The 14362-nt window shown below is 34.3% G+C and overlaps 1 protein-coding gene across 1 annotated transcript; it reads right to left on the bottom strand.

Annotated features, from left to right (window-relative positions):
- Positions 1-11081: 11081 nt before the first annotated feature.
- LOC103438952 (uncharacterized) lies at positions 11082-11978 on the bottom strand. The gene has a single exon (XM_029104852.2). The coding sequence runs from the start codon at positions 11976-11978 to the stop codon at positions 11082-11084; it is 897 nt and encodes a 298-aa protein (XP_028960685.2).
- Between the last annotated feature and the right edge of the window lie 2384 nt (positions 11979-14362).

Genomic DNA, 14362 nt, shown 5'->3' with positions numbered 1-14362 from the left:
GAACTCCTCTTGTCTTTCTTGCTCTTTAGAAAGCTTGGCTGGATGTTGCTGGCTGTGCTTTTGGCAATGCAGAATTAAAGATTACAGGAATGTGGAAGAGAAGTAGGTAGGATAAGAGTGGATTCAAAGGGGTGCTCTCGCAGGGTTGCACCTCACCATCCTCCATCCGCTCTTCTTATGTCTCCTTTCTCCTATGTATTACCACTCTAACTCTTCAACGATAAAAGTGAAATTTAAGAACAAAATAAATATCGAATAAGCCGTAGTTAATTTGTTCTGACAATAATAAACTCGTTAGAGTGCTTAGGCAAAATTTACAGATGAGATTGATTTTCACACACGTTTTTTAACTTTCACACACTGGCCGGTCCTGAGATTTTTGAGGTTCGGGGCAACACCAAAAAATGTGCCCTAACTTCATATAAAAAATTATTTGTTTTTACACGTAAGACTTCGATAAAATTATACTTAGAAAAGTACTTCAAACACAATAATATAGAAACACAGAAAAACTAATTTATTTTGTATCAAGAGAATGGAACCAAAAAAATCCTGGGCTTACAAGTAGATAGATGATGAGTTTTGTTTTCTTTCTATCTGAACTTCAAAAGTATTTTTATATAAATCACGATGTATTTTTTATATATGCTAACCTTTTCAATAAAGGCTAAAAATTAATGATGTTTTCTAGTCTTTAATTGATATGTATAAGCAATGAATGAGTACTAAATTATACCTATTGGTGACACGTCATATGATTTGTAAATTTGGTCTAAAATTTTGTCCACTTTGTTGAAGGTTAGACTTGATTTGGAACGAATGTTCAAAAACTGCAACCCACATAGCTACTAGCTAGTAACTAAACAGAAATTAACAACTAAACAGAAATTCGTAAAAATGAAAAGAATAAACATGCACATAGTATTTCGAACTCAGGATCTCTCGTTAATTTTGAACAACAAAAACCATTACTTCTTATTAAACCTCTTGATTGTTTAGACAAATTTTATAAATTTAAACTCTTATGAAAATAAATTCATAAAAGTTGGAAAGTAACAAAAGACGCATAGTGTTTCAAACCCAAGACCTCATTGATAATTTTAAACAACGTAAACCACCACTTACTGTCAAGTCAAACATTTTGATCATTTGGCCAATTTTTATAAATTTATATTCTTATTAAAAGAAATTAGTAGAATTGAAAAGTAAATAAACAGACATGGTGTTTTGAATCCAAAACATCCTCATTAATTTAAAACAACAAAAGCGACCAGCTCTGCTTAAATTTCTTTTGTTATTCAACCAACTTTTAAAAATTTATACTCTTATAAAAATATATATGAATATACCTTCCTAATAATTTGGTGCCCTCAATTTTTTTGGGCCCCGAATGATCGCCCAGCCCGCACTGGGCTTGGGCCGGCTTTGCACACTCCTTTTTATTATGTGTGTTTATTAATTTCCTTCGCAAATTTATAAACTAAAATACTTAAATTGATACAGTGATCCCTATGCCTATGTGTAAACATCTGGAACAAAAAAAAAAAGTTCTTGTGTACTAGCTTGCTAACCTGGAATTCTTCATTTTGTTTTGAATTTCTTTTTATAGTTAGTAAGTTTGCGTACGGTACATTTATTATACACATACGTACATATTTTTTGAAATACTTCTGTTTTACATACATGTCTTAATGATTTGTTAAAGTGCACGTTTTTTAAAACTTCAATATATGATAAACATAACATATATGTACTTACTTTCTTTTAACATTTAATACATGTTATTTAGATATATTTTTTAACGGTACTTTAGATGCGGTCCTTAATCCTTAACATTCTTTAACTAAAACTTTAATGGTATTCAAAGTTTGATCAAAGTCCCTTGACTTTGTACACTTCATTATATCACAATTAATATTTATATTTTTATAGTTTTGACATTAATTGTTTGATATTTTATGAGATTTATAATCCTATAAATTTAAAATCTCTCATTATAATACTATTAGAAACGGTTACAATAAAAAAATTCAAACATTTTGATTGAATAAATGGATAAAAACTATGTAAAAATAAGAAATATTAAATGGCAAAAGAATGTATCCATAGTGTTAAAAAATTGGTACATTTCGCATACAACAAAGTGGTACATTTATAAAGAAGAATGTGTACATTATAAATAAATTAGGGTACAGATAAAAGATTAAAAAATTATGAGTACAAATGAATTTTAAAAAAATATAGGCGCTAAAAGAAATTAATACGTTGGTACAAAATAAAATTAAAAAGAAAATACTACAAATTTAAAAAAATGTTGCAAATTAAAAGTGGGTACAAACTAAAAATATAAATATATGATACAAAGTTTAGGCATAAAACATAAATATACCATATGAAAATTTTCTATCATTGATTAAATATACCATGTCACGTGACGGTATACACATGGGTACAAAGACAAATAAAATTTTAAAAAATATGGGCATAAAAAGAAACTAATATATGGGTACAAATTAAAAATGAAAAAAAAATTGGTACAAATTAAAAATAGGTACAAACTAAAAATAAAAATATATGATAAAAATTTAGCCATAAATATAAATATACTAATTGTAACATTTTTTACACTAAAGGAATATATTTAAAAATAAAAATATTTTATTATTCAAATAATTAATGATGTTATTAATACCCAAGGACCTTGATCAAAAATTGAAAATGAATAGAATTTTAATCAATGGAGTAGCAAAAAGAGAGATGTGAACCTAATTTCTCCATTTTTTAATTATACATATAAAATTCATGTATTCAATATGTATATTTAACTTACAATTGAAAACAAAAATAAATAACTATTTTAAATAAATCAATCTAAATTTTAAAAAAAAAAGGACGGAATTTTCAAAGTAATTTTTTTAGCAAAGTTGCTGAATAATCACATACTATACGTATTCCGTATTTTACTAACTATATTTTATTTGTATCTTTTTTCTATAAGATTTGAAAGTCTACTTATTTCACGGTCAACTCATCCTCCTTCCTAGGTGTTACTATTCAATGCAAGAACTTTGGGTGGTGAATATAATGTCAAGCACTAGGTGTCAATTTCTAGGGCAAGAATGTTTTATATCCAACGTCAAAACAAAAATATTTTATTTTAATGAAAAGAAATTTAAAAAAATACATAAACAATTATGTGAAGATTAATTTAAGCCTAATATACATTAGTTTGATCCCTCCTTGTTTATACAGGTCCAAGAAAAGTGGACCGAGATCAATCCACAGAAACCAAGGCCGCCGGCAATAAAGAACATAAAAATTAACAAATATAAACCCAATTATTTGGAATCGGGCTTCTTTTTTTCTTTTTTTTTTAAATAATAATAATTATTGTTTAGATTCGGTATTGGCTTTAAATATTACAATGTTTATTTGGCGCACAAGTCAAACAAGTATCTAATTACATCTTTCTTGTAAATGCGGGCATACTAACTCGTAACCGAGCTCGATCAGGCGAGTAGAATAAATGTGTATGGTGGGTCGAATGCGTTGTTGACTTCTGCCCTTGAGCAATTACGGCCGAGGAAGAAACACGTATCAGTCATGGGTTCTAGAATCTGAAGACAAGGTTACTAAATCACTATGAAGTTAATTAATTGGTTCGACTTTCAATTTACCTAACACACGATGTAACCTAGTAACAACTCATTGTGAAGTTATTTTTTTCTTAACCCACAATAAATGTTCCTAACCTAGGACATGTATACAATATCAAATAATACTTGCATCCTCCCATGAAAGGAATCACATTTTACAAATAACATTTTAATTGTATAAATTTTCTAATCAGAACAGTAATTTGTTAATTTTCATTTGAGTTTATAATTGTTTGTATCGGTGCAAAAAAAATAAGTCGATCGAAGATATATATGCATTTAAATGTATAGAATAAACCGACAATGTGAATACCAAGTAATATATTCTCATATTCAATTGACTTTTTGCTAAGATGATTTTTAAATAATTATTAACAAATTAACAAACTAAACATAAGCATTAGAAAATAAGCATTTTCGTTGAGACGGAAATAAAGCGATGTAAGGGAAAACTGGTCATATCTGTCTTCCCTTTTGAAAACAAAGCCCACCTAACACATGTCCCCTATTTTAATTTAATTTGCTTGCAAAGTACCATGCAAGAGTAACATGCATGGAAGAATACAAGAGTAACATACAAATCTCGTGTATATATAAATATATATAACTGAGTACAAACAACCACCATATTCCATATATATAGATACATGAAATATGATAAATGATTTTATAACGATTTTACCTCAAGAAAATTCTTTTTCCTACGTTCTCTTCGGTCCCAATTCGAATCTACCAATTCATGGTTTTGTTTTTGGGTTGCTGACCAATTTATGGATGGTGAGCTTATTCTATTTCTGCTCGATACTTAGGAGTTTACGGTTGTTTATTCTTTTGTGGCCGTTCTTGCACTCCATTTACAGTGATGTGAAAATTTAGTTTCAACATTGCTTGGCTCTTTATACCTTAATGTTCATTTCTATGTAACTCTAAATCACAATCTAGCACATACAAAATTAACTCATTAAAAGTATGAAAATAACATTTTATGCACTTTAAAATTGTTGTTTGTTTGTAAGAAGAAATGGGTACTTTACCCCTGCTTAATACAATACAAGATTCCCACATCTAAATATTGATAAAATTCAAATATATTAAGTGGTTCTACTTTTAATTCACCGAAACATTTCATGATAAAATTCTCACACATTCCTTGTTGTAAGTTTGATGAAATGCAAGCATGGTTAGTGACACACCCCATCCCGAAGGAGGGCATACTGGCCGTCACGTGAGAGTGACGTAACCATTTGCACAGTACGGAAGCTTTAATTATACAACTTCAAAGTTAATACACCCGAAGGTGAGTCCTAATTTTGTCCAATCTGTCAGAACACCGTCGAATTCCTCGTAGTCACCACACCTTTGTGATTCCTGAACCTGGAGGGGCGCAAAACCAAAATTGAGTGGGTCAGTAAAACAATTCTTTTCCAAATCCAAACATTTCTCAAAACGTTGTAACCCCTCTCCGTAAAACTTGTATACTTTCCCAGAAATGTAAAATATAAATATACATATATATTCTCAAAACTTCATTTTTACTATCTCAACATTTTTCTTTATCAATCATGCCATGCCATGTCTAATTCAACAGTTAAGTATGGATGCATCAACAATAATCATATCAGGTGCAAGAAAGTAATCAACCGGAGGCCCTCTAATAGCCCTGTACGGTTGAACCTAGAGCTCAAAATCTATCACTCTCACTCTGCCGGAGTCACCTCTGTGACCTGTACGGCCTTCTGCACATAAGTCGGAACCACCTAATGTAGTCTGTACGACTTAATGGTTAATATTACGCTCTAGTGCTTTCTCATCAATCATCTGTGCACATAATCTAAGGTCATCCACCAGTCGAAATCTCACTAACACTCTTCGACTGGCCCGTCGCACCCACTCCGCGTGGACTGTGCGACCAGCATCTACTTGGATCCAAGGCGAGCGTGCGATGCGGTGAATACTATAAGCACTAAACCATGGTGCAGGATTTGAGCTCAATATATATCAACATCATCATAACAGTATTTAAATACTCACCTAATACTCACCTGTGCGTTCGCCGCACCAATTCATACATATGCATCATATATCAATTCATATCATTTCATGCATGGCAATTCGATTCACGTTTTTCATATAATTCTATATACTTTTCGCATACTTCTATGCATGGCATTTCAACTAATATATCTCATATACTTTTATACATTTTCATTTAAAGCATAATTTCATGCATTTTCAATTTCTAGGAAAACGGCAAGTATATATGTATACGGAAAACAAAACTGCCCACTCACAGAATACATCAACGTGTCGAAGGTCCCTGAGCCTCCCTTAGCCATGCCCAACGTCCGTATAATCCTCGCCTATACGAGAAGTAACCAAATTGACGTCATTTAACGCATAATCCCACTCTTAGCTAATAACTTCTCATATATTGCTCAAATTGGGTATATGAATATACCACTGTGACCTACACAACCTCAGGATCATCCCCATATTTTTAAAATAATTTTTGGAGGTCTCACGCGCCCCCACGCGCCTGACGTGGCACGGACCTACGCGCCCCCACGCGCGGACACGTGTCGTGCACACTGACGGCACAGTAACGGTAGTTAGGGAATATTCCGTTAAATCCTAGCATATTCCGTTAATAATTAACGGCGTCAGTCAACGCCGTTAGCATATTCCGTCAAAACTGACGGAATATTCCCTGTCTTCTCCGGCGATTCGCCGGTCGCCGGCGACTGTTCGCCGGTTTCTGGAAAATTTCAAACTTGCTATTCTCCTTCGTTTTTCATCCATTTTTCACGTAATTTATACCAAATTGAAGCCCTAAACATCTACTATCGCGTTGGACTAGTTTTAAGGCCTACAAACAACGGGATCAAACTTTTCAAAAAATTCAAGAAATCGGCCAAACTTACAGTTCGTGATCCCGACGTCCAAATCATGCCAACGAAGCACTCCGAGCTTCGTGGGAACCTCCTAGAGCTCCCTGTGAGCTTAGATTTCCCTAAAACACAACATATTCAAAGATCATGAACAGTGCTCTTCACGGGAACTTTTAAAACTACGTTTTCCGAAGTAGAACTTACCTGAAATGGATACCATCGTGCTCGTGAAGTCTTCAGGGTTCCAATGGTGGTCTTAGATTCGTCGTTGGTATAGATTTAGGGTGGTTTTATGGTGGTCCGTGTGAGTTCGAAGGAGAGGGAGAGAGAACTGAGAGAAATCGTGAGGGAGGAGAGAGAGAGGGACAAGGTACGGGAATTGGGGAAGGTTTTGAGGGATGTGGGGATCCCACATGTCCAACCCAATCCCAATTTCAAACTTTTAACATAGAAACCTAAGTATAAGTCTTGGTTTAGGTTTCTAAAACCAATTAATATTCTAATTCACCAAAGTTTAAGAACCTTAAGTAAAAACAAGTGTCCAAATTACGCACTTTAGTCCCGTTTAGGGACATTTTCATCTTTTCACGTCCTCGGAATTAAAATTCCGGGACGGGCTGTGACAGTTAGTGTTGGACTGATAACTCTTCTATCTGAAATGAATCTTTCGACATTTAAGATCTAAAAACGTATAATCACCAAATTTTATAAATTGGGGGTGGTCCAAGATTGACCTAAGACTGAAAGAGGACAATAAAGGCAAACACGTCTATCTGAAATTAATCTTTCAACATTTAAGATCTAAAAACGTATAATCACCAAATTTTATAAATTGGGGGTGCTCCAAGATTGAACTAAGACTGAAAAAGGACGATAGAGTCAACACGTCTATTTGAAATTAATCTTTCGACATTTAAGATCTAAAAATATATAATCACCAAATTTTATAAATTGGAGGTGCTCCAAGATTGACCTAAGACTAAAAGAGGACAATAGAGTCAACACGAATAAATTGGCGGGAATTTACAAAGAAATGAATGTCTTGGATGCTAAACATGCACGCAATATACAGTGATCAATGTGGCTCACATTTATCGATCCCGTTCGCACTTAGTAATGTCAACCTCATCAATATTCTTCATTTTCTTTATTAGAAATGGGTAATGCTATGGAGATTAAATTTGCAGACGTAATTTGCATATTAAATTATGTGTCAACCACTGACGAATCCATATAGGGACCCGGGAGGTCCCTGGATCCTTCAGAAGCCCGAAGAAACACTTGTGATCGACCTTCGGGACCCCCAACAATTTGGGCAGGTGCAGTGAAGAGGCTTGTTGCCTTCATGGATGTGCAAACAGTAGTGCTTATAACGAAGAAGAAGAAGAGGTTTTTAATTTTTGTTTAAAAGACCTAGCCAAAACGACAACAATTTTTAGCTAGGTCATTATAAAAAATTTAAAAATTAAAATATTTTTGTCTTCTCTACAAAGCCCGAGAATCCCGGTCTTTCCAGTATCCCCAAATTATAATTAAGAACTCCAAGCCCCAATTGTCGCAACCTTCCAACTTTAAACACAAGTTACCTTATCCCCCACCACCATTTGCCGTTCCACCGCCTTTAGCTACCTAATTTTATTTCTTCCAAATTCATATAAGTTTGTTAATCCTAGACTCTATTCCCAACTCCCAATTAATAATATATATATATATATATATATATATGTTACATTAACAAATTTTATCTTTATAGAGTCACTAACTGCATTATGTTGCTGAGGAGAATTAATTGGTTTTATTACTTTTGAGATTAATCTTAATTTATTCAATGAACCAAATTCAATAGAAAATAGTGATATGGAACCAAATTAGTCTAATATATATATTTTTTTTGAACTTTTATCTTGGGACCACCCAATCTTGAAATCTTGGATCCGCCACTGATGTCAACAATAAGAAATGAGCACATTTGTTAAAGCTTAAGTAATAATCTAATCGTTAACTTTCATGTCATTTAGTATACAAAATTTTATGTACAAATCTAGTCTTCCTAGCATTATCCTTAGAAATGAGAAAAGGTTAGTTCATCTCATAATATTGTAACAACATCCCAAACTATATAAGAGATCAAATCTTCTGCACATATTTTGTGTGTGGCCTTTCTATGATATCTATCATTAAATGACACATGTTACATTTATGACTACAAAGTTAAGGAGGGTTAAGTTTATTAATACACGTCAATCAACGATAGAGTCCACAAAAAGGCCACACACATAATAGATGCAGAAGATTTGAACTTACTTTATAATTGACAGATTACAAATTTAGTAGGGTTTATCATTGGCCTAGAGCAAGCAAAATTTTAAGGTGAATTCAACTGATATTCTGACATTAATTTACATAGCGTAAGCAAGGTGTAACTAATATTCAATTAGTAAAATTGGTGACGAATACATTTTTCTCAGGCAAATATCAAAATTGAAAGTACCGTTTACTTATCATGAATAATTATGTACGGTATGAGTATCATTTCGATTCTCAACATATTGTGCATCCTGATCTATAACTTATATGATTACAAGTAACTAACCACGATAATCATGTGATAATTGTACAGTATTTGTTGCATCATTTGATTATCTGCTGTCATTTAGAAGATGTGGTTTAATCATCATTTTCGTAATGAATTATTACGATCATTCTATCGTCACAATGACGTAGTGTTCTTTTTTATTAAGTTGCGAGAGGGGATTGAGTGATATTTGATATTTGTTGTCATGATAGTTTTTGCTTGTAATATCATGTTCTCGAAAAAAACTAGTTCACAACCAACAGAATTATTATTTTATATGATGAGTAATAAAACACAGAAGAAAAAGACCATGATTTAAACTTGTTACGGAAGAAAATAAAAGTAACATCATTATGCTTTAACTTCAAATCACAAAACAAATTCAAAACACGCAGCACATTTGTCCAAAATAAATCTTTAAATTAAGGGTTGTGCTATTTACATATTATTTTTATTTTTCACACACCTCTTGCTAATTTATGTTATTTAATCTTCTTCAATTCATCCGATCTGACTACCAAAAATTAAAAAAAAAGTGTAAAAATAAAAAATAAATGTGTGAATATCACACTCCTAAATCAAATAAATTAAGCTACAATAAAAAAAGGATTTTTATTAGCACTAAAAAAATCTTATTCTACACTTCAAACTTTCTATATTAAAAAAAATATACACTTTTAATAAATGTAAAATAAGATTTTTTAAATACCAATAACATTTCAAAAATTACAAGGCAACTAAAACTAAAAGTAGCACGACCAATAGAACCTAATATTTTAACAGCTAAAAAAAGGACATTGACCGTACTCAATCCAGTCCTCTAGGAAACCACACCCTACAAACTTCAAACTGCATACAACAACACCACTCCCGACATAATTTACTTCGGTAGTCTAAATAATAAACGAAGATAATATAAGAAATCAAACTATAAAGTATATTTAAAAATTCAAACAACGTTGGGTCTAACAAAGGTTTAACTTTGGTTTATTGTCACAAAAGTGAGTTTGCTTTCTCAATTAGTTAAAAACGTATGTCGGTCTTTGCACATGAATTCAAATTTTCTTCGGTATATGTTGTAATAGTTTAGAATGTCACTGAAAAAAGAAAAAAAAAAGAAAGGACCTGGTTTCTGTTTTTTATTTTATTATTTCGATAAAAAATCAATATAAAATATTAACGTAACTTAATCGTTACTTAATCGTTACTGAACAAAATAAAAAAATATAAAAATGTATAGGAACTGAAAGGACAGAGAAGCTGTATCCAAAAAGAAATCGGTATATATCGAGTTCTTCTTTCCGTGACCGTTAACAAAGCCGCAGCTGTAGATTGGGTCCCGCAGCCAAGTAAGCATCTGAAATCTGAATCCGATCCATCAAATTTAAAACGCAATGACACAACGCGGAGTTTATTGCCTTCAGCGGGACCCACCACGATTCTAATAGTTAATCAATGGCCACGGGACCCACGCCAGCCGTTGATCACCCCCCTTCCCATTTGGCCTCAGTTGTGTGCTTTTCTAATGTGGAGCATCCGCACTTCTCACCACTTCCAGAATGGAGGGCAATTTCGGAATAAAAAATATTACTCTTTTCAATTATTTGTATCATCCTCTGATACAGTTGAAACATACATACGTTGTGAAACTTATCTTTATTAAAGAAATGCTACAAATGATAGTATAAATAGATTGTAAGTGTAACATTACACATTTAGAATTATACAACAAAAAAAATAAGAGAAAAAAAAAGGTGTCCTGTGATATTGATAACCAACCAGTAACAACAACATTAATGTACACAAAAGAGGACCCAACATTCCCTTTTAGTTACCATCCATATGTTTAAAAATAAAAATAATAAAAACACCAAGGGTGGAGGGGCAACATCGTATTTTCGTACTAGAAACGCCATAAACACAACAGCGGGGTTGTCAACGGCTCCACAACAGTAAGCCCGATCAACGGTTCGGATTTGCTCTACCGAAATCCGCCAGCTTCCTAGACCGGCTCTTGCAGAACGAAGCCGCGACACGAATCTCGCCGGCTATCTCAGGCGGCAATCCCTTCTGGTTCCAGTGCCGGTTCGGGCTGGCTCGAACCAGCGGGCTAAGGCAAAACGCAAGGCCCGACATGTTGTTCTTTCCCTGCCCGGCACGTGCCCTCCGCGTCGACGGCGGAGGCAACGCCGGCGTCTTCTTCCACTCCGGCGTCGTTGCCGACGAGTCACCGCTTCCCGGCCGCGATCGATCGCAGTCTTCGAAGGGATTGGGCGTTACGTCCGGCGACAATCCCCGAGGCCTCTGGCAACCGGATGACTCGTCGACGTAGAGATGCTTCGACCGATACCGCGTTTTTCTGGCGAAGATCGAAGAGAACCACGAGGGCGACGACGCCGACGACGAAGAAATGGCCGGAACCGACGAATCACTAGGACCCGACCAGAACTTGACGGATCTGGATCGAAAAAGACTCGATAGGAGCGAGAACCGGGTCTTGCTCCTCTTACACGAACCTTCAATGGTGGAGGTGGAGGTGGAGGTGGCGGTGGCATATGTGGGGCCCACCTGAGGCGTACTGTAGAATCGAATCCGGTGCTGGTGCCACGTTGAGTCGTCCGATTTTCTTCGAGAGACGTAAGGGGAGACGGAGTGGGGGAAAATAAGCGGCCGAGGGTTGGCATCGGACTTGCGGTTGGGTTCATCGAGCGGAGCGGCGGGTGTCCGGGAGTGGAGTCTCGAGAGCTGGGCCTGGGCCTGGGTTTGGGCCTCGATGATGGCGGCGAGGCGCTCCCGGAGACAGGAGGCGCAGACGCCGAGGGTGCTGGTGAGGTCGGAGAGGTGCTTCTTGCACCTCATTTAAAACATTTATTATCGAATTGTCAGTTGAAATGTGTATATACAAGAACTGGGTACGAGTAGAAATATCAGGGATTTTTATGGCATTTCAGAGGAAATGGAATCTTTTGATTGCTAGGTGAAAAATTGAAAGGGATGGATGTTCTTCTTCTTCTTCTTCTTCTGGGAACCCAAAGGCTTCTTCTGCACTGGCCAAAAGGGAAAGCTTTGTCTTCTTCTTCTTTGTTTGGGTTTTGCAGTGAAGCGAGAGGGAGAGTGGGTGGGAGTTTTTATGTGGGTTTGGGTATTTGTGTGTGTGTGTGTGCGTGTAAGAAATGAGTATCTGGTATCTTTATTAAATTAAGAGGGGAGAAAAAATGCATTCAATATTATGATTCGGTGATATTTTTTTCATTTATAACTGAAAAGTTTTAAACTTGAATATTATGAGTGGTAAATTTGATATCAAATTAGATTGCTACTATATAGTTTAACCTAACTCTATCCTCCTCTTGAAATAAAATATATTGTTAGACAAAAAAAAAAAAAGGAATAAAAAGGGAAAAAATCTAGAGAGAGAAGGTTAGAGAGTGAAAGTAAAACATGTGCTGGGTTTTTTTTATTTTTTTGGGAAGACACATGTGCTGGGTTTGGGGTCATAATTCATTTTACTTATGAGGAGGTTGGGGGAAAGAGGATGTTTATGTTAGGAAATAAATTTGGAAGATAAAACCTCTCTTAATCATAATTACCCAAAAAAGATTTTGTTGAACTTATCTGCTAATTGACCGGTTGTTAGTCAACCGAATGTGTGATTTCTCAATGCTTTAATAGTTGACAGTCATTCATACATAATGACAAATTTGAATAGTCAATTTTCCATTTCATTCTAGTTTGACATTTCATGATAAAAACTAAAACAAATCGTGTAATTTTCTTATTTTTTGTCAAACGATAATATATTTACAAAGATTGTTCCAAAGTACTCACAATGTCACACAATTACCATCAGAACGAGGGTAGCCTCATGCAGATGTTAAAACTCCTTACAAACATAAATTGTTCTAATTATTCATATGAATCCATTCTTCCTTCAATTAAGTATAAACAAATATCATTACGCCAAAGATTTGTTAGTCGCTGAACAACTGCGCAATTAGAATCGTAAGTTTTTGAGTGCCTTCTAAATAACTTATTACATTGTAGCTTTGGTTTTTGTCAACCAAATTATCTTAATATTATCATCATTGGGTGAAGAAAAAGTGGGCTTATGTGGCAAGTAATCCTATCTCAATCTTTGTGTAGTTGGGAGTTTGCATAAAACTATTAGTTGGGTTAGATTTACCACCTCGGTGGAGACGTCAATGAAACGGGCGTCGTTAAGAATAATTTAACTGGGAAAGTTGATGGAGCAAATTTCAAATATCTATTTCATTTTTATTGCTAACAATATTTAATTGATGTTGATTAAAATCATTATTTTGTATTTAATTCTTACTTACTATTGAAATAAGAAATAATTAACTCTTCACAAAATATAGTCGGATCTAAAGGCCTTTTTTTTTTCTTAAGGTCATTTTAGCTCGAAAATGTGCAAAACCTATCTCCATATACTAGGTAGTAATATCCTAGTGAACATTCAGGGTAGGCTACAAATCATATCCAGACTGGCTACTTAGGTCATCTTCAATTGAAGGGTCTAGAGGGCCGAAAATAGCCTGAAAACAGTCTCCAACCGAAGGCCATGTCAAATGGCTTGTGGGCCCCACTGGACAAAAAAGGGTCAACCGCCGGCCTTGGGCCAGGCCATAATTTCAAACTCAACGGTAACTAGCTGACGTCAGCTAGCCGTTATTTTTTATTTATTTATTTACAAAATTTTTTAAAATTCTATTTTTTTTCCTATAACTTCCTAAGCCATTAAACAACATTAAATTAAATTAAGTAACATGAAACAACATTAAACAATATGAAACAATATTAAATAACATTAAACAACATTAAAAAAATGGAATTTTAACAAAAAGCTCCCGGTATTGTTCACTTTAAAGAAAAACCACATTTTTACACTAAATAGTCAATCTTGGTACTACTCACTTTACCCTTTATTTTGTCCTTATCGTTAAAACTCAAAGTTTTCAAGTCCTTTTCATTTGAAACTTAAACAACATTTTTAAAAACATTTAACAACATAAAACTTAAACACATACTCCATGCTTCTTTTGGCCCAAAGATGTGCAAAAAGATCCTATTGCAGGTGCTTGTTTGTTGCACGGGAACGTATCATCCTATAACGCCTCATGTACTCATTTATAGAGATACTACCAGTTCTTGGATTGAAGGGCAAATTAGGCCTATCATGCTGACATCAGCTAACCGTTTGATTTGAATTTGAATTTTTTTGG

The sequence above is a fragment of the Malus domestica genome, chromosome 07, assembly GCF_042453785.1.
Source record: "Malus domestica chromosome 07, GDT2T_hap1".
Classification (NCBI taxonomy): Eukaryota; Viridiplantae; Streptophyta; class Magnoliopsida; order Rosales; family Rosaceae; genus Malus; species Malus domestica.
This window is presented reverse-complemented; position numbering and strand designations above follow the sequence as displayed.